Source organism: Carcharhinus amblyrhynchos, chromosome 11 (genome assembly GCF_965287045.1).
Source record: "Carcharhinus amblyrhynchos chromosome 11, sCarAmb.v2.hapA, whole genome shotgun sequence".
Taxonomy (NCBI): domain Eukaryota; kingdom Metazoa; phylum Chordata; class Chondrichthyes; order Carcharhiniformes; family Carcharhinidae; genus Carcharhinus; species Carcharhinus amblyrhynchos.
Window position 1 is genome coordinate 3,907,276 of NC_137334.1, and position 23,708 is coordinate 3,930,983.

At 44.1% G+C, this 23,708-nt stretch overlaps 1 protein-coding gene across 4 annotated transcripts in view; it reads left to right on the forward strand.

The window, feature by feature from the left end:
- LOC145349855 (diacylglycerol kinase beta-like) overlaps window positions 1-23,708 on the forward strand; it is a 534,763-nt gene that overhangs the window by 305,789 nt on the left and 205,266 nt on the right. For all 4 annotated transcript variants that reach the window (XM_080198449.1, XM_080198452.1, XM_080198451.1 and 1 more), the window contains 2 exons: window positions 11,073-11,146; window positions 17,838-17,912. In XM_080198449.1, the coding sequence (XP_080054575.1) occupies window positions 11,073-11,146; window positions 17,838-17,912 (149 nt within the window). The remainder of the gene's footprint in view (window positions 1-11,072; window positions 11,147-17,837; window positions 17,913-23,708) is intronic.

The window sequence follows — 23,708 nt, forward strand, 5'->3', positions numbered from 1 at the left end:
CTTTTTGTTTTCACAATTTTGGCCATGCCTTTCTGTCAACATTTACCATCGCCAACTGCAATGCCAATATTTTCTATTTGATTTAGCTCAAAAAGGTTACAAGAGAACAAAAGGTTGGATGAACTAGCTGGTCCCTTCCTGCCCCTTTCCATATTGTTGTTGAAGGCTGGTGTTAATGGGATTGAGGGTTATAGATAGGCCTGGTAGGTAGGGATATGATCAGTGCAACTTGTGGGCCGAAGGACCTGTTTGTGCTGTAGTGTTCTATGTTCTAAGGCTCTGGCCACTAGGTGGGTCCGTGGAGCGTGCTTCAGAAGTTCCTCTCAGGTTAGTCCCAGAGACAATGGGCCGAATGTACGTGAGGAAGAGGAAGGGGCTCAGGATGTGCCCTTTGGGGGCTGTGTGTTATGAAGAGCATTGTTGTGGCTATGATCAAACCGTTAAGAGCAAAGCCAAGAAAGTGTAGTATCACTGAGCTGAATAACAGAGAAGCTTGGGATTAGAACGGGGAGGTTCACTTGTCAAAAACGGTCACATACAACAAGGATGGATAATATACAGTTTTCACAGAGGATATTATTTGTGATGCTGGTTGGCGTTGGTTCAATGCTGTGCCAGAGGTGGGAGCAGAATGGAGTTGCAGAGAAGATGGGTACCGAGTTGGGGTGGTAGAGTTCAAGGTCTGAAGGATCAAGGGTGCTTTTGTTTTGAGGAGGAGGATGATAATGGGTATTTATCAGGGGACCACGTGAGACATTTACCATGTAACTACTGGCACGATAATCAGAAAGGGAAGTTGAGTGGTCAGCAGTTTACTGGAAATGGGATCATAGGAAGTACACGTGGTTCTCTGGGATAAGGTGGTCTCAAGAAAGGGATGAGGGAGAAATGAGGGAGAATCAAAAAAAGTCAGTGCAAGAAGTAGGGGGAAAATTGACCAAGGGATGGGAATCAGTAGAGGGAACTCAGTAGATGGCCTCAATCATCGTGGCAAAGAAGCCCAATTGCTTCTTCCATGTGGTCATGGGTTTGTGGAGAGAGGTTTAGAGAAGATTAATAGTGAAGACAAGAAGTCAGGATTTTGCCAGCTCTCCATAGAAGCAGTAGGTCATTCAAACCCTTAAGATTGTTCCAATAATTAGAGCAGAGCTGATGTGAATCTGAATATTGCTCTTAGCTATCCAGTGTACTGCACGCATAGGCTAGTACCGTGGTTAACTAGGTGTGTTTCAATCATTGTCCAGGTGACACTGTGGGCAGAATTTTACCATCCCACCCACCAAGGGAATCAGTGGGACACAGACCATACAGAGTTCCGTTGACCTCGGGTGGAATTTTCCAGTCTTGGGGCATTCATGGCTGGACAATCTTACCCTTTACCTTGAGTGTGTAAGCAATAGAATAGAAACCTGCCAGGTATCCTGTGCTTACTTCAATCTCCCCCCACCATTGTGTTGCTTTGACCAAATCTTAAACAGTTCTTTACCATAATCTCTTCTGCGGGAATCTTTATAATGCTGTCTGGAAGTTAACATGGACAACATCCAGGTACAGTCCTCTGTCCATCATGCTAGTGACTCCCTTGGAAATTCAACTAGCTTAATCAGATATGATCCACCTTTCCCAAATCTAAACTCCCTCTGATCAGCTCATACACATTCCGGTGCTGAGTCCCAGATGAAAGATTCCAGTCAATACCAGAACTGTCAGATCAATAGTTCCCTGAGTTCTGCCACCATCCCTTTTTAATTAATGGCAATTTTTCCAACAAAAGGCACAATTCCTGAATGTAGATAGTTTTAGAAAATGATGATGAACACAGTGGAAATTTTCCCATCTATCTCCTTTGGTAACAGTTGTTAGGACTCGAGGATCTGTCCATCTGGGTGGCACAGTGGTTAGCACAACTGCCTCACGGCACCGGAGACCTGGATTCGATTCCAGGCTTGGGTCACTTGCTGTGTGGGGTTTGCACGTTCTCCCTGTGTCTGTGTGGGTTTCCTCTGGGTGCTCTGGTTTCCTCCCACAGACCAAAAGACATGCTGGTTAGGTGCATTGACCGTGCTAAATTCTCCCTCAGTGTACCCGAACAGATACCAGAGCATGGCAACTAAGGGATTTTCACAGTAACTTCACTGTAGTATTAATGTACGTCTACTTGCGATACTAATAAATTAAAAAATTCTAGTGTCCTGTAAGTTTTCAATTCCCACATTTTAAAAACTGATATCAAATCCAATAAGCTCTGACTTTTTAGATTCCTTGGGATTTTGTGGTAATTTTATAAGTCTGCTCTTTGCTTGTAATCATAGCCAAATATCCTGAATGCTTTCTAATTAGCTTACCTCATTACCATGTTCATCTTAGGATAACAAACGTACTGTCCCAAGTAACTTAGAGAAAGGAATTATGTTTTATGAACTACAGGAGCAAATGTATTTAATAATTACCCAGGTTGCATAATGAAAATGCTGAATTAGCATAAATATGTTTTGCTACTTTTATTAATGTAATAAGTTTCCTTTCCAATTTCATCGAGAGAGAGAAGTTAGTGGCTATTGTGAAAATTTCACGACTTTCATCCATTCCTGTCACTTCATTGTATTTCCAAAAATGTAAGTGTGCTTTGAATGGTACAAAGCAAATTTCATACCTAGTGTTAAAGTCTACAGTTTGCCTTCTGTTCTGAACACTTCTAGTGTGGCTATTACACTAAAGGCTAATTATGTCTACAACTTAAATACTGAGTGGGTAAGAGGGGTTCCATTTCATGAAATATTGGCACCAGTACTGGACAGGAAATACTGTAACTATTCCTCTGGGATGAGCTCAACTCAAACGAGAGTGGGGCTGGTGTCCTATTGAATCACAGAATCCGTCCAGTGCAGAAGGAGGCCGTTCTGGGTGGGATTGTGGTCAGTGCAGACTCACCACATCGAGTCTGCACCGACCACAATCCCACCCGGGCTCTATTCCTGTACCGTCACATATTTACCCTAGTAATCCACCTGACACTAGAGTCAAATTTAGCATGGCCAGTCAATCTAACCCACACATCACACAGACACAGGAAGAACGTGCAAACTGCACAGATAGTGACCCGAGGTCGGAATCGAATCCAGGTCCCTGGCGCTGTGAGGCAGTGATGCTAGTCACTGTGAAAGCATCGCTTGAACAGTGAAAAGGGTAAGAAGGGTTATAGATAGAACTTTCATCTTATAGGGTGGAAGAAGGCGTCTGGTAAAAATTAAAGTGAGTCTGAAGACAAATGAGGCTAAAGGTTAGACCAGGATAAGGAACAAGGATAGCATGCAGTGCCACAGAACAAGTACAGATCTTAAAACTGATCTAGAAAAGGACTGTCAAAACAAAATAAAAGGAATAACTATTGATGACAAATTAAACTGCCTGCACAGCAATAGAAATAGCATCCAAGTGAAATGGAAAAGGTGGAAGCAATAATCTATATCAAGGGACCACGTGTAATAAGGATAACTGAGACATAGATAAATGTCATGATGTGCAGATGCCGGCATTAGACTGGGGCAAACACAGTAAGAAGTCTGACAACATCAGGTTTAATTCCAACCAATTTGTTTGATAGTAAGTTCACTAGCTTTCGAGGTTTCCCTCTCCGTCAAGTGAATGGAGAGTTCTGGCCTCAGACAGAGCATATAAAGCACAGACAGTTTACAGATTACTGGTTAGAATGCGAATCTTTACACCTAACTGTGATCAGTGCTCCTTCCACTCACATTGTTAGCCACTTTAAAACTTGAATAGCAGGTTAGGTGTAAAGATTTGCATCCTGAAGTCGGTGGACCTTTGCAGTGGTCTGCCCCTGTCTTCTATGATTCCCAGGACAAGAGAATTCCAGGCTTTAAGTGCTCCAAAATAAATTAGCGAGAAGAGGTAAAGAAAAGGTTATTGGGGTGCCAGTGTGACACAGTGGTTAGCACTGCTGCCTCACAGCGCCAGGGTTCGATTTCCAGCTTGGGCCACTGTCTGTGTGGAGTTTGCGCGTTCTCCTCGTGTCGGCATGAATTTCCTCCGGGTGCTCCGGTTTCCTCCGCGGTCCAAAGATTTTGTGGGTTAGGTGAATTGGCCATAATAAATTGTCCCTAAGTGTCATGGGGTCTAGCAGGGTAAATGCATGGGGTCATGGGGATAGGACCTGGGTGGGATTGTGGTCGGTGCAGACTTGATGGGCCGAATGGCTGCCTTCTGCACTGTTGGGATTCTATTCTATGGAATGGAGTATTTTTACAGCGTTTGCAGGACTCCTATTTTGCCCTGTGAGGGAAATGAACCAGAACAAGAAAGAGCAGGGGAAAATCTTGACAATAGCAATCACAACACCGTCATTTTGCGATAAACATTGAGAAAGACCTAATTATAGCCAAGGTTTTTAAAATTCAGGCAAAGCTGGTTTGTTAAGAGCGCGGATTCAGGGAAACTAAACTGAAAACATTCACTGACAAACCAAGAAATGCAGCATTTAAAACCTTGCCCAATAGATTCCAGGAGAAAAGTCCCAGTAAAAACAAAGACAAAGTAGCTGATAATGAAACACCCTGATTGAGTGAAGAAATAAGGGCTAAATTGAGAGCAAAGATAAAATATGTCGGGGGTAAAATGGAGAGGATAACGAAAGGTCATACAAAAATGTTGAAAAACAAGTCAACAAAGTAGTTTGGAAAGTTATGAAAAATTACAGAATCGAATTATCAAAGAATATTTAAAAATCTATATTAATATTCAGTTTTTGCCTCTCTGAACAGTTTTGGTCAGTTTAAGGGGCGTATTTGTTGGTGGGTTTATATGGCTCAGTGGATGCATGGATGGGAGCTCATGTTGCATCTGTGGGTGATATTGGCAGAGAACAAAAACAAGTGGATGACAAAGGGAGCCCAGTAACAGAATTATCCTGGCTGTAGAAACTGTTCCTGTGAGGGATGTAATTAGAATCACACAATCCCTACAGTGCAGAAAGAGGCCATTTGGCCCATCAAGCTACACCACCGACGACAAATCTTCCCTGGCCCTATCCCAGTAACCAAAATCAAAGGAGAAAATGCTGGAAAATCTCAGCAGGTTTGACAGCATCTGTAAGGAGAGAAAAGAGCTGACGTTTCGAGTCCCAGTGATCCTTTGTCAAGGTAGCTTTTACAAAGGGTCATCTGGACTTGGTATTATCAGCTCTTTTCTCTCCTTACAGACGCTGCCAGACCTGTTGAGATTTTCCAGCATTTTCTCTTTTGGTTTCAGATTCTAGCATCCACAGTAATTTGCTTTTAATCCCACATATTTACCCTGCTAGTCCCCTTGACACTAAAGGGGCAATTTACCATGGCTAATCAACCTAACTCGCACATCCTTGGACTGTGGAAGGAAATCGGAGCACCCGGAGGAAATTCACGCGGACATGGGGAGAACATGCGAACTCCACACAGTCACCCGAGACCAGAGTTGAACCTGGTCCCCTGGCGCTGTGAGGCAGCAGTGCCAACCACTGTGCTGCAATAGTATAGTATAGTGACGGGAGAGATGGGGATAAGATGGGGATGAAAATGAGGGCAGCACGGTAACACAATGGCTAGCACTGCTGCTTCACGGCGCCAGGCTCCCGGGTTCGATTCCGATCTCTGGGCCACTGTCTCTCTGGAATTTGCATGTTCTCCCCGTGTCTGCGTGGGTTTCCTCCAGATGCTTCAGTTTCCTCCCACATTCTGAAAGACGTGCTGGTTAGGATGCATTGGCCCGAACAGGCGCCGGACTACAGCAACTAGGGGAATTTCACAGTAACTTCATTGCAGTGTTAATGTAAGCCTTACGTGTGACTAATAAGTATACTTTTACAATGGGAGGAATAGAAACAAGTGATGGCATGGGCTATAAATATAGAAAATGAAACATCGAAAATAGGAGTGTGGGAGGCCATTCGGCCCTCCCAATATGAGGAATGGATGAGATGATGAAATTGAAGAAATATAACAAAATGATTGGGACAATTATTTGATGGAACTGATTATTTAGAAGTTATACTCTGATAAAAATGAAGACTCACTGGATTTGGATGAGAAAGTTTTAAAGAAGCTGTCAAGCAAGTTAAAAGAATACATTAGCAGTGATTCTGTGCAAGAGGAAGATGATCGTCTAAACCGTCCAGAGCTCGTACACAGTCCAACTCCAATGAGTGTGCCACCGTGAACACTTAGACTCAAGAGACAAACAGTTAGAATGGTGCCACGAGTCCCAAACAAAGGCATTGTCATGCAACAAAGATTGGTAGTTGTGAAGCTATTTTCTCCCTTGATAGATGCTGATATTGCAACAGGCAGATTTCACAAAGATAAGTGAATTTTAGAGGAGTGGACTGTTGTCTTATGCTGTGTATAAGATGTTGAGAGGTATTGATCGGGTAGATTCTCAGAGGCTATTTCCCAGGGCTGAAATGGCTGCCACGAGAGGACACAGGTTTAAGGTGCTGGGGAGTAGGTACAGAGGAGATGTCAGGGGTAAGTTTTTCACTCAGAGGACGGTGGATGCGTGGAATCAGCTGCCATCGGTGGTGGCGGAGGCGGATTCGATCGGATTTTTTAAGAGACTTTTGGATAAGTAGATGGGACTTAGAGAGTTATAGATAAGCCTAGTAGGAGCGATATGTTCGGCTCAACTTGTGGGCTGAAAGGCCTGTTTGTGCTGTAGTTTTTCTGTGTTCTAGCTGACTTTAAATCTGGGCACCTTGTAACCATTTAGTGGGGACAGCCTTAACTAATGTAGAGCAGGATTTCTGCCCTCAGGGACAGGATGTGTCCCCCTCTCCCCCATATAGAGCCAGTCAATCTGTTTGGCCAGCAATTCTGTAGTCTCAGCACTGCCAGAAGACATCAATAGCCCCTGCTGGGACTACAACACTCCCCATGAAGATGTGAAAATGTCGCCTGGAATGGGGGCCAGGATAGAGAAGCCAGGAAGTAGGGACAAAGTGGAAGGGAGGTGGGGGGGGGACATTATGCCTTGAGGAGGTATCCCCGATTTCAGGACCTCCTGAAAAAGAGGGTATCTCACTCTACACCCCAACTCTGTTCCTGCCCAACAGCATCAGCACTGTTACAGCTGTATGTCTACCCACTTTCCTTCCACCTTCCACCAAAAAATTGCCCCTTTACTGGCATTAGTTATACATTTAAAGGCCTCAACAGGCCTAAGGAAAGGCATATTGCCTGACACCTTACCCCACCCCCCCCTCCTCTTGTAATATGGGGACAGGTCACGGGTGCTTGAGAAAGCAGCAGATGACGACTCACTTTATTTTACGTGACACCCCCATCTTCAGATACACCAGCAATTGGCCATAAAACTCGTGCAAGTATTTATTCCTCAAATAGCATTGAACCCACCAGATGTAAACTTTCCTTTACAGCTCAGGGGAAAATGGTTCCCAATTAAGCTTTCATGTTCTATTACTGTAAGCAACTTACCAAATTTGGAAGTTATATTTCTAAGCCTGTTCTCCACATGGACAGCTTTCTGTAACTTTGAGAGGTTTTTATTCTGTTAAAGTAATTGGTGAGAGAATAGTTAGAAGCCCTGGAGACGATTCACTGGGGCTGCTGCAGGAATCACAATAACCCATTGAATTGGGCGTAGGCAAAACGAGATTCTCACCAAGCGTCAAACCCATTGCAAGTCTCCCAGTCCACTGCGTCAGCCCTCGATCAGGTTCCCAACCAAAGTAAGACAGAGCCTGATGGATAATCATAATTGGGCGTTTAAATGTCATTATCGAGCTGGAAGCCTGATAACTGTGCTCCTGTGATATAACCCCATCCCCAATGGGAGGTCCAGTGGCCAGGATTTGATAAACGTGGACCTGGCACCTTGGACTCCAAGGGGTGGCAAGGAGGGGGTCTGCTGGCACCAGGGGCTTCTGAGAGAGAGCAAGGACAATCTTTTTTTTTTGCAGAATGGAATGCTGCTGTGATTTTAAAGAATCCTAAGTATCCGAGGAGCATGGATATTAAAGTGACCAGGCCACTTCAACACAGGTTTCACAGCACCACAGATCAGAATGAACAGAAAGCTGCCTGAGTTCATCATGCCAAAAGTGATCTTCACCTTTCCCAGGGTATGAAGGGGAAGACCAGCCACGAGACTCCCATCTCCCCATCCAGTGGAGAGTCCCGAGGTCAACCCTTTCCCCTCAGCCTGAGCCCACCAGGTCTTTTTTGGAACCCTCCCTCTGCAGTTTGGAGCAACAGAAGGGAACATGAGCACTGATTTCCTTGCCTCCCCCTCCCCATCCCCTCACTCAGAGCCCAAGGCACCAGTCAGGATGTCCCCGCCAGCTATCCGCATTGGGGACAGTGCAGGTTTGGCACTGCCAATGGATAGGGCCTGAGGGCATTCCCGTGCTTTGTGCAGGGATCCCTCAGCACATCCCAACTGAGGAACCTGGAAGTTATGGGCCGGTGTTCTAGGTCAGTGACCTTTCAGCAGAATGCATAGCAAACTGGCTGCCAAACAGAGTAAAAGTAGTTAAATAGACAGGCAAAAGTTAGAAAGTGGTGTTCAGAAGGATTGGTTGTGGTGCCAAGTTGTTCACTTTTTTTGCACTAACAACTTGGACCCTAATCAAAAACACAGTTTGGAATGTTGTGCATTACTGTACACCTAATAAGGAGCATTGTTTTACTGCGAAAAAATGCAGAAAAACCTGAATGAATAAATGTAAACAGTGGGTATGCAAAATGAACTTCAGTAGAGATGAAGTTGGTAGGCAGAATAAGAACATCATGTACCCCTTGGTCTAGAGTTAGAGGCAGAGGGATCTGTGGATGCAGTTACACAAATCACTTAAATTAGTGAGCCAGGTTAAAAAGGACATAGTAAGGCAAACTGAGCAGCCAGGTTCATTTCTAGAGGAACGGAATATAAAGCTGATAAGTTACGTTCACCTTGCTGGTTAGACCGCACTTGGAGTACTTCGAGCAGTTCTGATATCTGTTTTACGACAAGGAGAAGATGTAAAATAGATTAACGAGTATGATGCTTTGAGGTGATACCCGTCAGAAAAGATTGAACAACCTGGTATCCTTTCGTGTGGAAAAGGGAAGACTGAGGAGTGACTTTTTTTTGGTCATCGATGGGTTCTGGATATTGTTGACAAAGAACAGCCTCCCTAAAGCCCTCAAGAAGGTGCTGGTGAGCTGCTGCCTTGAACTGCTGCAATCCAGGTGGTGCACTGAGGTCTGGAGCCAAATTATTCCAGCTGAGCATCACTGGGCAAATGATAGGTGAGTAAGTGCCATTTATTGGCAGTGCTGATGGTACCTTCTGCCACTTTGCTGATGGTTGAGAGTGGACTGATGGAACAGTGATTGGTCAGATTGGAGTTGCCCTGCCTTTATGGGCAGAACTTATTGGGCAATTTCCCACTTCATCAAGGGGATGTGAGTGTTGTAACGGAATTGGAACAAGTTGGCTGGGGACACAACTAATTCTGATCAAACCTTTTTATTATGAAAGGGTTGATAAGTCAAGGACTTGGGGAAGAGGAATAGGATAGAAATGCACTTTTTCCATTAGTAGAGGGGCCAATAACCACAGGGCATAGATTTTAAGGTAAGAGAGGAATTTGAGGCTAAAAGGGGAGTTAAGGAGAAACTTTTTCACCGAGTGTGGTGTCTGCGGCTAAGGCAGAAACTTATAATATTTAAGAGGTATTTAGATAATCACTTGCACTGCCGTAACTTCCAGGACTGTGGGCCAAGCGCTTGAAAATGGGATTAGCATAGTCAGATCTTCGTTGACCAGTGTGGACCTGAGAGGCCAAACGGTCTCCTTCTGTGCTGTAAAAGTCTGTGAATTGAGGAGGATATTTCCAGTTTTGGTGGAGACCAGAACTAAATCATAAACATAAAAGGGCTACTATAATAACCCAATAAGGAATTCAAGAGAAACCGTTTTATCCCAGAGAGTGTTTAGCATGCGAAATCCATTATCCAAGGAGTAACTGAGGCAACAAGAATAGATTCATTTCAAAGGAAGCTGAGGGAGAAAGTAATGGACGGACTGTTGAGGGGGTTGGATGAGGAAGGGTGAGAAGAGCTCATGTGGAGCATAAACAATGGATTGGATTTGTAGGATCAAATGACCTGTTTCTGTGCTGCCAATGCTGTTATGATTAGTTTTGATAAAATGTTATGTGGACTCGAAATGTCAGCTCTTTTCTCTCCTTACAGATGCTGCCAAATCTGCTGAGATTTTCCTGCGTTTTCTCTTTTGGTTTCAGATTTCAGCATCCGCAGTAATTTGCTTTTATGGTGTGCCCAGCTTTGATTTAAACCATTGTGGCATGGTGGCACAGTAGTTGGCACTGCTGCCTACAGCATCAGGGTCCCGGGTTCGATTCCAGCTTTTGGTGATTGTCTGTGTGGAGGTTGCATGTTCTCCCCGTATCTGTGTGGGTTTCTTCCGGGTGCTCCGGTTTCCTCCCCTGCTCCAAAGGTGTGCAGGTTAGGTGGATTGTCCATGGTCAATTGCCTCTTAGTGTCCGAGGGACGAGGGTAAATACATGGGGAAAGGGCCTGGGTGGGATTATTGTTGGTGCAGCCTCGATGAACCAAATGATCTCCTCCTGCACTGTAGAGATTTTATGATTCTATTCTCATGTTTAGTTCCCGTTATATTCTTTGTTGTTCAGTTTTACTATCCCAATATGAAGTTGTACGTTTATGGAAAATATTTCACAATTACCTCTGACAATTTGTGTACGCTATGCACGCATCAGTGTTGTTTTTAATGTGTTTTCAATCTTTAATTGCATTTACTTTCAATGGTTATGTTCACAGCATATGGTTATAGTTATGATCAAAGAGCAGAATATCTTCTATGACTCAGTGAGCACAAGCGATGAAGCCTCTATCCGGAGATGGTTAATCATAATAAAAGATTATTACTTTTGTAAATATGAATGTACCCAAAGTTAAATGGCACCCACTTGGCAAACTGATACAATGTGTGTTTGCTATCAGAACTTCTAATTTATTAGAACGTTTGTTTTACAGATTACATCAGTGCCTGGAACACATCCACTTCTTGTATTTGTGAATCCCAAAAGTGGTGGAAGGCAAGGAGAAAGGTAAGTGAGAACAATATCAGATCAGGAGAGGCCCTGATGAAACATTATTTGTTTGCGGTTCATAAGATCTGGAAACTCCAGTAAAGTTACATAAAGGAAAATCTCCTGACAGAAGAAAACTGCCTATCTCCGTGGAGAAATTTCCTCCATCCACTTGCATAATGCTGCTTTTGAAATTAATACACAGTTGAATGATCATCTGATCTTCTACTTTTGATACATATTAAACGCAAGAGATTGCAAAACAGAAGAAATAAATGACTTAACCTTTACAGCAACTTTGTAAGTGTGCAGTGTTATTCGAGGCAGTATTTCAACTTAGCTACAGGAAGCTGTCTCAAAATGATTTTTGATGAATACATAATGGTGCATGTTTTGCACCAAGAATAATGGTGAGGTTGTCAACATTAATCATGATCACCGAGAAAATTTTAAAAACTTTCAGAACCAGACATGTAAATTAAACGTGGAAGTCAAGTAGCTGCTGCCTTGTGTTACCTTGCTACACCAGAAACTTTCACAATAACTGTCTCAGCCTTGAAACATGGGCGACAATGTGAAGTTGGGGACCACTTAATTGCTGATAGCACACTCTGGCACTGAACTTTTACTTTTAGAAGCTTAGCGTCAAATCCCTTCAGATTTTAAAGAATTTGAACAAAAATAGGTTTTATTTTTCTTTTTTCCATTTGTCTCTCCTTTAATTCCATTTTTCCTTCACCTGTCTTTATTTCGCATGATTTGATATTGAATTAAATATTCTAAATTACACTTTTTGGTCTATATTTAACCGGTTTCATTAGAGGTTCATCCATCTGATTGCTTAAGTAGATATACAGTTGCTTGGTCTATGCGCAGGACCCCCAGATCCACTGTTGAGAGAGTCCTATGTGTGCTATTTTGGATTTCCAATTAGTGTAATTTCCAGTGCAAAATCCATAGACGTGGACAAGTATAGGTGTAATGAATCATTAAAGCCATTCGTTTGATAATGACTGCAAACTCCAGGCCTCAAATTCAGGTGCTGGTGCACTGATTTTCACCATAGTAGGAACAGGGCAGATGGAAAATTAAGCTGGGTGTAATCTGCCAGATTTCAGCAGTATTCGACCCTCCTTTGACACTTCCTGGATGAGTTTGACTCTTGCTGGATAGCTTTGACAGCTGGACAGTTCCTTCAGATTCCTGATTTTAATTGGTCCACAATTCAGCACCATTGAGATGGAGAGAGGGCAGGTATTGACGGTCTGTGGTCAGACTTTCAGGAGCTAAGGAGGAAGCTAATAAAAAAGGACATTAAAGGTGGTCATCTCTGGATACCTCCCAGTGTTGTGTGCTAATGAGAATAAAATTAGGAACATGGGGAGTATCAGTGTATGGCTTGAGGTGTAAGAGGGAGGACTTCTGCTTTGGGGACATTAGAACATATTTTGGACGATAAAGCACCTAGTCAAAAGGAAGAGCTGCATCTCGGATGGACTGGAATCAATGTCTTTATGGGGTGGTTCACCTCTGTGGCTGGAGAGGGAATTGAACTAAATTACAGGGGACTGGACACCTGCTTATAGAGTGGAACAGAGGAATAATATCCATTAATGAGTTCGATAGTACCAGGTACATAATACCCTCATTAGATAAGAGCAGACTAAGAAAATCTGGGAGGAGTACAAATACAGGCTTACATTGCATGGGTACAATTTAATACTTAGGTTGGAGGTAGTGAGTGAGGTGGAACATTTAATCAGAAGGGAGTGTGCAGGATGGGGATCTAATAGAGACCTCAATTCAATCTGGGACGCGAAGGTACCCTGCTGTCAATTGATGTTTTCAAGTGGGAAATTAATGGCCATTCACTCCTTATTCCACCATCACTGATATTCAGCCGGTCTCTGTTAGGACAATCAGCATGCAGGGAGCCTGAAAAGCAAACCCTTCCAGCATTATCCTGGGGGGTGCACGACAGGGAGCAGAAGGAGGAGGAGGCGGAGAGGAGAGTTTCTCTCTATTAGGTGTTCAGTGCTTGACGAGTTTTCCTGGTATCAGGAAGCACGTCCCGCCTTCACTCATCTGTGACCCTGGTCACAACAATCCTGGACCACTGTGGGTCCATGGTCCCCTGATGGTGCTGATGGCCTCTGACGAGCCGGCAGCTTTCAGAAGGTGCTGGATTTCAGTCCCCGCAGTGCTAATCGCCTGCTGCTGGCTACTCACGTGCTTGAAACGCAGTTAATTCAATGGGCCTTCACCAAAGGAGTGGGTGCAAGACTCTCTCCAGCTAGAAACCCCCATTAAATACCATCCCTTGTACGTAAACCAAAGTGTGGTGAACAAGGATGGTGAGGTACAAGCACAAATAAAAGTGTGAGAATATGATATTGTGGCAATAACGGAGAGATGGCTTAAAATCTGAATACTGGGCACTTAATATTCAAAGATATAAAGTGTACACAAAAGATAGAAGAGGAAAAAGAGGAAGTGGAATGACACTAATTAGGGAAAACATTGTACTGTTGGAAAGAGAGGATGTTCTTGAGGGGATTATACAAAAATCATTTGGTTTAAGTTGAGAAACAAAACGGGATGATCATGCTATTGGAGATAAAGGCCTCTAACTAGTGAGAGATGGAGCAACTAAGCTGGAAAATTTGGGGTATGCAAGAACTATAGAATAGTGATATTAGGACTTTAATTACCTAAATATCAAGTTGGATGATGTTAGATTAAATAGTTAAGGGAGATATTGTTGCGCAAAGCGTTATGTTCCTGCCTCTGAGCCAGAAGCTCTGGGTTCAAGTCCCACTCCAGCATTTGGTGAAAGAAGATGTCAGACCAGTGGAGTGTCATCTTCTAAATCCTTCCAACACAAGCCAATGGCAGGCAGTTAGAGTGAGGAGAATCCTGGTCAACCATGTGCTGGAAAGAAAATTGGAGCCTCTACTATCACTGTCCATAGCTCCAGGCTACAACATACATGTAAAAAAATGTATGTTACTGCAGCAACCCAGACTCTTTATAATTGGCAGGGGGGTGGTGAGGGGATGGTGCGCAGACTTAGAGGGATGGATGGACATTGTGGGTCAATCCCGAATTTTGCCAGAGGTAGGTCTGGGACCTGCCTCCTTGCCCTACCTGTGCTGGAGATTGTGGCATTGTGAATCAAACCTGCCTTCAGGCAGAAAACTGAAGAAGATGATTAAATGTAAAGGAGGGGGTGGAATTTCTGAGATGTATTGAGGAAAATATCTTTGATAAATGTGTTCCTGGTCCATTTAGGAAAGAGGAATTGCAGGATATAGTGCTGGGGAAATGAGATGGATGAAATGTCTATGCGAGAGCACTCGTGTAAGATTTGTATCAGAAGACTTTGATTAATGGAGACGAGAAATAAACTAAAACAGGACTTTTAATTGGAAGAGGGTTAATTTCAATGGGATGAGGGAGAATCTAGCCAGGGAAAAACAGAACCAAAATTCAACATGAAAATCTGTATCAGAAAAATGACCAACGCAGATGTGATGAGCTGAAGGGCCTTTCTCTGTGCTGTATACCTCTATGACTAAACAGGTTTGCAGGGCAATGTGATAGAAGTGTACAAGGTTATGACAGTGCTAGAGAAGGTAGTCAGTGGAAAGCTGTTCTCATTAGCTGACTAGGGGACACAGATCTAAAACTTTGGCAAGAGATGTAGTAAGGAAATGAAGAATTTTTTACTGCAGTGAGTGGTTATGACCTAGAAATTCCTTTAAAATTAGTGATTTCAATAGGCAAAGAAAAACTTGAAGGGCATTGGGGATCAACTGGGAAAATGTGACTGACTGGGTTGCTTTACAGAGAGCTGGCATGGATTTGATGGGTCAGTGGCCTCCTCCTGTGCCATTATAGCTCTGACATTGATGGCTGAGCCTTCATGGGCTGCACGCCCAACCTTATCGACACTTACCCCTTTACCACCACGTTCACCCATCCGGAATCAACGCGAAACAAACATGCTCTACAAAAGTCCCATTCAGGCACTCCAGTTAGTGAAGAGGGAGGTGCCGAGTGTCCGACAGCTCTCTGCCTGAGGTCAGTGGGGAGGAAGGCAGGGGGTCCGCTGCCTCTCTGCCTGAGGTCAGTGGGGAGGAAGGCAGGGGGTCCGCTGCCTCTCTGCCTGAGGTCAGTGGGGAGGAAGGCAGGGGGTCCGCTGCCTCTCTGCCTGAGGTCAGTGGGGAGGAAGGCAGGGGGTCCGCTGCCTCTCTGCCTGAGGTCAGTGGGGAGGAAGGCAGGGGGTCCGCTGCCTCTCTGCCTGAGGTCAGTGGGGAGGAAGGCAGGGGGTCCGCTGCCACTCTGCCTGAGATCAGTGGGGAGGAAGTGGGGGTCTGCTGCCACTCTGCCCGAGATCATTCGGGAGGAAGTGGGGGTCTGCTACCACTCTGCCTGAGATCAGTGGGGAGGAAGTGGGGGTCTGCTACCACTCTGCCTGAGATCAGTGGGGAGGAAGTGAGGGGCCCGCTGCCACTCTGCCTGAGATCAGTGGGGAGGAAGTGAGGGGCCCGCTGCCACTCTGCCTGAGGTCAGTGGGGAGGAAGTGGGGGTCTGCTACCACTCTGCCTGAGATCAGTGGGGAGGAAGTGGGGGTCTGCTGCCACTCTGCCTGAGATCAGTGGGGAGGAAGTGGGGGTCTGCTACCACTCTGCCTGAGATCAGTGGGGAGGAAGTGGGGGTTTGCTGTCACTCTGCCTGAGATCAGTGGGGAGGAAGTGGGGGTCTGCTACCACTCTGCCTGAGATCAGTGGGGAGGAAGTGGGGGTCTGCTACCACTCTGCCTGAGATCAGTGGGGAGGAAGTGGGGGTTTGCTGTCACTCTGCCTGAGATCAGTGGGGAGGAAGTGGGGGTCTGCTGTCACTCTGCCTGAGATCAGTGGGGAGGAAGTGGGGGTTTGCTGTCACTCTGCCTGAGATCAGTGGGGAGGAAGTGGGGGTCTGCTGTCACTCTGCCTGAGATCAGTGGGGAGGAAGTGAGGGGCCCGCTGTCACTCTGCCTGAGATCAGTGGGGAGGAAGTGGGGGTCTGCTGTCACTCTGCCTGAGGTCAGTGGGGAGGAAGTGGGGGTCCGCTGTCACTCTGCCTGAGGTCAGTGGGGAGGGAAGGGCCCCTGATCGGTCTGAGTAGCGGAGGGATGGAGGGATATGGGGGGTGGGGTCAGTAATGTTGTGGGGGTGGCCCTAAACTCTAGCCCTAAACTCTGGCATTCCCTACCTGAACCTCCCTGCCTCACTACCTCTGTCTCCTCCTTTAAGATGCTCCAGCATCTTTAACCCAGCTTTTGGGCATCTGCCCTAACATAGTGACAAATGTGGCTTAGTGTTTCTATGAGGTGTCTTGGGCTAAAGATACTATGGAAAAACAGTTGATGTTGTAAAAGCGAAAATGCTGGGCAAACTCAGCAGGTCTGGCAGTATCTGTACAAAGAGAAAACAGAGTTAACATTTCGGATCCTACTTTACCATTTTAATTCTAAGTGCTGGGCGGACTTGAAACTGGGAGTGTTTCAGATCCGACTTTTAGACCCATTCTCAGACACCCCCATACACACTTTGCCTGAAAAAATATCAGTGAGTCCAAATAGCGCTGCAGAAGCCTGTGGGCGGGGCTTAACGCACCCAAAATCCTACAGCTCCGATCGGCACCTCAGCACAGAAAGAAACCATAGAATAACACTCCCCTGCCACATCCACCCCGGACTGGACAATGTCTCCCCCTGGCCCCCACGGATATTGCTCCACCCCCACAACGTTACTGACCCCCCCACCCCCCAATATCCTCCATCCCTCCGCTACCCAGACCGATCAGGGGCCCTTCCCTCCCCACTGATCTCAGGCAGGGTGGTAGCAGACACCCCCACTTCCTCCCCACTGATCTCAGTTAGAGTGGCAGAAGACCCCCCCCCTTCCTCCTCACTGATCCCAGGCAGAGTGGCAGCGGACCCCTCACTTCCTCCCCACTGATCTCAGGCAGAGAGCTGTTGGGTACTCTGCACCCCCCCCTCCTCACTAACTGGAGCACCTGAATGGGACTTCTGTAGAGCATGCCTGATTCGCGTTGATTCCTGATGGGTGAACGTGGTGGTAAAGGGGTAAGTGTTGATAAGGTTGGATGTGCAGCCCATTAAGTCAATGTAAATATATTTAAATGGCCATCGCGCCTGTTTCAGGCGCAGTCCCGATTGCAGCCTTTGGTAAAGGGGGAATCGGTGCGGTAGTGTACACGGATCATGCCACTCTCCTCACACCCAACTTTACTAAGTTTCTGTGATTGAAAACATGTGCAACTTGACGGTAAAATCGGATTCTTCAAGTCCAACACTGACTCAAAGGCTGGAATTCTCCCATCCCATCCGCCACTGGAATTTTAACGGGCAGGGTTGGCGGACTGTGTAAAGGTCCATTGAGGTTGGCAGGAACCTCCGGTTTTCAGGCGAGCATCGCTGGAGAATTCTATCCAAAGTGTTTCTCGCTCCACAGAAGCTGCCAGACCTGTTGAGTTTTACCAGCATTTTCTGCCTTTATTTCAGATTTCCAGCGTCTGCCTTTATTTAACATTTGGCGTTGTACCTGGGTTGAAACGTATAGATTGCAGTACAGCTTGATTGCAAAATGCTTTGTCTTTTGAAAATTAAGAATAATTTCTGTAAAACCTTTTTTTTTGATAGAGTTCTCCGAAAATTTCAGTACCTCCTCAACCCACGACAAATTTATAATCTTGACAGGGGTGGACCTGTGCCAGGGTAAGTGTGTTACGCAATAATATTTTAAACAATGGATAATATTTGTGTTTTAATATATTTGTGTTGTGTTTTCTTTTATTCATGGGGGAAAACTACTAAGGAGATGTTCAGACCAACAGCACAATTGAAACTTTTCATCTGCTTCTGGTCAGCCAAGCCCACATAAATCTGTTCCCCTAGGTTATATGTCTTGGTATTGTCTAGTTTAATGTTTGGTATATGGAAGTTATGTATTCACGGGGTATTGACAGAATGCAGAAGCTGAACAGCCCCCGCATATTCTACCTTCTTCCTTCAGGAAAAAGATACAAAAGTCTGAGGTCACGTATCAACCAACACAAAAACAGCTTCTTCCCTGCTGCCATCAGGCTTTTGAATGGACTTACCTTATATTAAGTTGATCATCCTCAACACCCTAGCTATGACTGTATCACTACACTCTGCATTCTCTCGTTTCCTTCTCTATGAATGGTATGTTTTGTCCGTCTGGCGGGCAAGAAGAAAAACTCTTCACTGTGTGCTAACACGTGTGAAAATAATAAATCAAATCAAATCTTATTATTGAAATGATAGATGTTAACACTTTTGTGAGTTTGTCTAATGTTAAACTTAGAGGTGCGAGTATATTTACTGTTGGATTGGTGAGAATCAGGTAAACAATCTGGTGTGGCACTAAGGTGAAAGCAGAAGAAATGACATTGGTGACACTTTGCTATCACAGATAAATAGTTTGCTCATAGTTCAGCATATTTTCCTGATTTCCATGTTCATGATTTAACAACCATGTTACAATGTTTAATTAACCATAACCAAAACAATGGGATATTAAAACCAGTTGGACTTCAACAGCAATAATTTGACATTCGGGTTACATTGGAATCACCATAGCAGCAAAAAAAAATTAAAATGTTATCATTTAGTAACAGAGCATCCAATCCCCTCATGTTTAATATTCAATTTCTTTTTTAAATCTGGTCATCACCCTGGTACCTCTATTTGAAAATAAAGAATGCAAGATTTTAATATATCCATTTTGTCAGATATACCTATCACACATTTTGTTTCCCAATATAAAAATTGTAGAGCAAATTTACAATTGAGCAAAGCTGTGAGATTTGACGTTGGTCCATTTATAACAATATTTTGTTACAGATCTGAGTTTTTTTTTAAAAAAGTAAGCATTGGAAATGCTCAGCAAGTCGGGGACGCCACAGTGGCACTGCCTCACAGCGCCAGGGAGCCGGGTTCAATTCTGGCCTTGGATGAGTATCTTTGTGGAGTTTGCACGTTCTCCCATGTCTATATGGGTGTCCTCTGGAGCACCTGGAGGACATAGTAGACATGATGTGGAGATGCCGGCGTTGGACTGGGGTAAACACAGTAAGAAGTCTGACAACGCCAGGTTTAAGTCCAACCAGTTTATTTGATAGTAAACTCACAAGCTTTTGAGGTTTACCTCTTCGTCAGGTGAGGTCAGGCACCTGGAGGAAACAGCCCAAAGGTGTGCAGGTTAGGTGGATTGGCCATGCTAAATTGCCCCTTGTTGTCCCAAGGTGTATGTTAGATGGATTAGCCATGGGAGATGCGTGCGGTTACAGGGATAGGACGGGAGAGAAGGCCTGGGTAAGATGCTCTTTCCGAGAGTCGGTGCAGACTCAATGAGCTGAATGGCCTCTTCTGCACTGTAGGGTTCCTATGGTTCTAAGGTCGAGCAGCAACTATGGAGAATGAAGTTAATGGCCGGATTTTTATGCTTCCGACCATTTCAGAATTGAGGCAAAAGAGATGGAGGACGGGACCCAAATCCCTATTCCAATGTGTGGAATTTTAATGGTACCAGGATAAGAGTGTGCGTACCAAGCCCATACTCAACAATCCTGCCCCTGCCCACTCAATTGTGGAGATGGCCATTTTAGATATCCCTATTTTCATGGAGTCAGGCCTGTTTTATCAGGAGATGTGATTTGCAGAGCACCAGAAGGTCACAAACCACTGGGAATCACCAGTCCCAAGGGGGGGATCAAAATAATTCACTTTTTCTAGAATTCTTTCATTGACAGGCTTTGAAATACAGAACAATGTTCTTTCAGTTTCTGGGGTTAGATGTTTAATAGTTGTGGTTTACTGCAATAATTAATTATAGGGTTCTGACCCACAAAGGCAAGTAAACTATTATGTTGACCACCATTGTGTAAGTGTTAACATTCATTACAGTAAATTTCCCAATGGATAAATCAGAATGCATTCTAGACTGTAGAAAAATATACTTGGAAACTCACCCCATATTTTGGACAGCCTTTTAAATGTCCAACAATTGATAGGTTTGAAAAAAATGACCCTGCTCCTGAAAGTTTTTAAAACAAATTTAAGCACTTGAGACACCGCATCAATTCACAGGCAATTTACTTTGAAATGGAAATTAAACAGTAGTTGCAGATTTTAAGTGAAAGGCTATCTGATTTCAATGATTTCCACTGTGGATGTTTTGTTAGCATTTGTTCTGATAGCTATGAATGCTTGGCTGAATTTTACAAGTTAAGATTGACTCCTTTAAGAAGTTATTAAAGGATTATCGGTCTTTGGTATTGAAAGTGGATGTGTTTGTTTTTATAATGGATTAATCACTTGATGGAATTTACATTTTTTTCCAGAGGGTTTGATGGGTGAGAAGATTTTTTTTTCAGAATGAAGTATCTTTGAATATGGCAGCTCTATTAGATTGTTAGCAGTTTATTTTTTTAAAGATATCTTGAGGACTAACATTGTAGATACCGGGTGAGTGGTTATGGAAGATACATGGGGGATAGAAGATGGAGGGGGGGACCATGGGGGTTGCATGGGGTATTCAGGATATGGGGATGTCGCAGGGCGCATGATGATGCATGAAGAGTGGATGGGAGTGCAGAGGGAAAGAGTTTGAGGACCTTATGTCCCAGTCAACAGAAGCAGACATTCCAGCCCGCCTGTGTGACCATCCACTCACCTCTTACCATCTAGGACCCACCATGGAGGCAGCAGGCCCTAATCCAACCCACACCATCTCCCCAGATCAAAAAGCAGCAGGCAGAGGCCTGTTTGAAGGAGATGGGTCAGTCAGCTCGGGCAATTTCCTGACCTTACCTCCTCCTCCAAAATACAGCCCAATGTTGGCTTTGTACGCCTTGGAGTTCAGGGGAGTGAGTCATTATGATTAAAACATGTAAGATCCTTAGCGTGTTAGACAGGAATTTGTGAGGGTGTTTCCACTCATGGGAGAGTGGAGGACCAGAGGGCATAGTCGCAGAATAAGACGGATTTGAGGAAGATTTTTTTTCTCTCAAGAAGTGATGACTCTTTGGAATTCTTTACCCCAGGAAGCTACGAAGGCCGAGTCCTTGAACATTTTCAAGACTGAGATTGATAGGTTTTTAATCAGTAGGGAAATTAAGGGTTACAGAGAGAAGGCAGGAAAGTGAACTCAGTGGAAATCAGATTTGCCATAATCCTATTACATGGAGCAACCCAAAGGCCTGAATGGCCTACACCTGCTCCTATTTCTTGTAGTCTTCTGGTTTGAGTTGATAATCTTTCCAGCACAGGCACAGTGGGCCAAATGGCTGCCTGCTGTACTATTTCATGCTACGAATCTTGGAATATTTCAGCTGCATTGTTATGTTTTGGTTGTACTCTTGTTTCCATGGTTGTTTACCATGTAAATTTAACATAAATATCAGAATGTACAGTAACCAAATCTCACTGAATTACTTGTATGGTGTCCACTGAGGTGTGATATCAGGAAGCAACGTTTTTGCACAATGGGTAATGAAAATCTAGAATTTGATTCCTCCAAAGTGCTGTTAAGACAAGGTCATTAGATTAATAGTTTTTTGAGGTGTGAGACTGTTAAGGATTAGGGAATCAAAGCAGGTAGGTGACATTAAGTTGTAGATCAAATTCATAAATCCCATTCCTTTCAGGAACAAAATCTCCAGTGGACAAGTAATACAGCCATGGCTAGTGATGGGCTTAAGGATAATATTGGATTGAAAGAAGCTTACAATGTTGCCAAAAGTAATTTACCCCTGAAGATTGATGAAGTTTAACAAATAGCAAAGAATGACCAAGAAATTGATTGAGAAGGAGCAAATAGAATATGAGAGTAAACTAACAAAAACATTGAAACAGATAATCTGAGAGTTTTTGCGAATAAAAATGAAGATTAGTGAAAATAAACATGAATCCCTTAGATGGGGAATCAGAAAATGGCAGCGACTTCAAACAAGTACTTTGGGTCAGACTTTTGCATTGTCAGGCTTTCTCCAGAGACCCTTAGAGATGGCAAGTGGACCCAATTCTAAGATTCACACCCCCAGTCCCATTTCTGGCGATTTTTGCCAGCGAAGGTAATGGTTTGGGTACTGAGCCCGCACATTGTGCTCTCAACCTGTTTTTTTTTGGGGGGAGTGGGTTTTTCATGAACATTTCAACACATTATTATTGTATGAGTCGTTGGCTTGGTAAATGGTACAGACCTCATGAATGACATCTCATGTCCTCCCCCACAAAATTTCCATGGATTCCGGCCAGTTTCTTGAGGACTCATGATTCCTCAGAGAAGTCTCGATTTGTGAAGTTTAATGGGTAAGTTTAAAGGACATACCCATCCCTGCTTATACTCCATGCTACTCCCATACCCGCTCAAACACCTCATGTTCCATCTTATCCCCCATTCCCTTTCCATGGCTAGATGTCTGTTCCTTCAGATAGCCTCATTATGATTGCGTGGCTGTGTTCCCAGACTCACTGATGTAATCAGCTAAGTAGAGGATCTGATTATACATCTTGAAGGGAAGTTTTACCTTTGTTTGATTGACATCTTTGTAAGGATACAATAAGCTACCTTTTCTTTGTGGTGTTCCGATATCTGTGTATTTATTTGGACAAGATTAAGAGGACTGAAGTGGGAAAAATCTGCTATTAATCCTACAAATGGTTGTGTCTAATTAGCAATTTTACAAGGTTGTCGGAGCAATGGCCCGTTTTTAAAAAAAGGAGATTTTTTTGTGTGTATTTTTTAGGTTTCTTTCATGACCATTTCAAACATTTGCCTCTGTTATTATGTGGCTCATTGGTTCTGTACATAGTGCATATTGGGTAGGTTCCTGGGTAGGGCAGAGGTGGGCCTGGGTAAGATGCTTTGCCACAGTGTTGGTGCTGACTTAAAGGGCTGAATGGCCTCTTTCTGCACTGCAGGGATTCTGTGAGTCTGGTATTGTGAACTGAAGCCATTTATGATATGGTGTACATATATTTATATATATATAAAACTTAGGAAATTCATTACTATATTTTTTGACAAGTGTAGCACTTCTGTTAAGCAGACATGTTGCAATATATTTGAGACTGAAGCCAACCGTCACCTTGCCTCTGAAAACAAAGATCTGAAATCCGGCTCGGATAAATTAATAAATAAATAATTCAATAAACTCATGGCTGAGACTCTTTTCACTGGAGCGTAGGAGGCTTAGGCGTAATCTTATAAAGGTCTATAAAATAACAAGGGGCACAGATCAGCTGGATTGTCAATATCTTTTCCTAAAGGTAGGAGAGCCTAAAACTAGAGGGCATAGGTTTAAGGTGAGAGGGGAGAGATACAAAGGGGTCCAGAGGGACAGTTTTTTTCACGCAGAGCATGGTGAGTGTCTGGAACAAGCTACCTGAGATAGTAGTAAAGGTGGATACAATTTTGTCTTTTAAAAAGCATTTAGACAGTTACATGGGTAAGATGGGTATAGAGGGATATGGGCCAAATGCAGG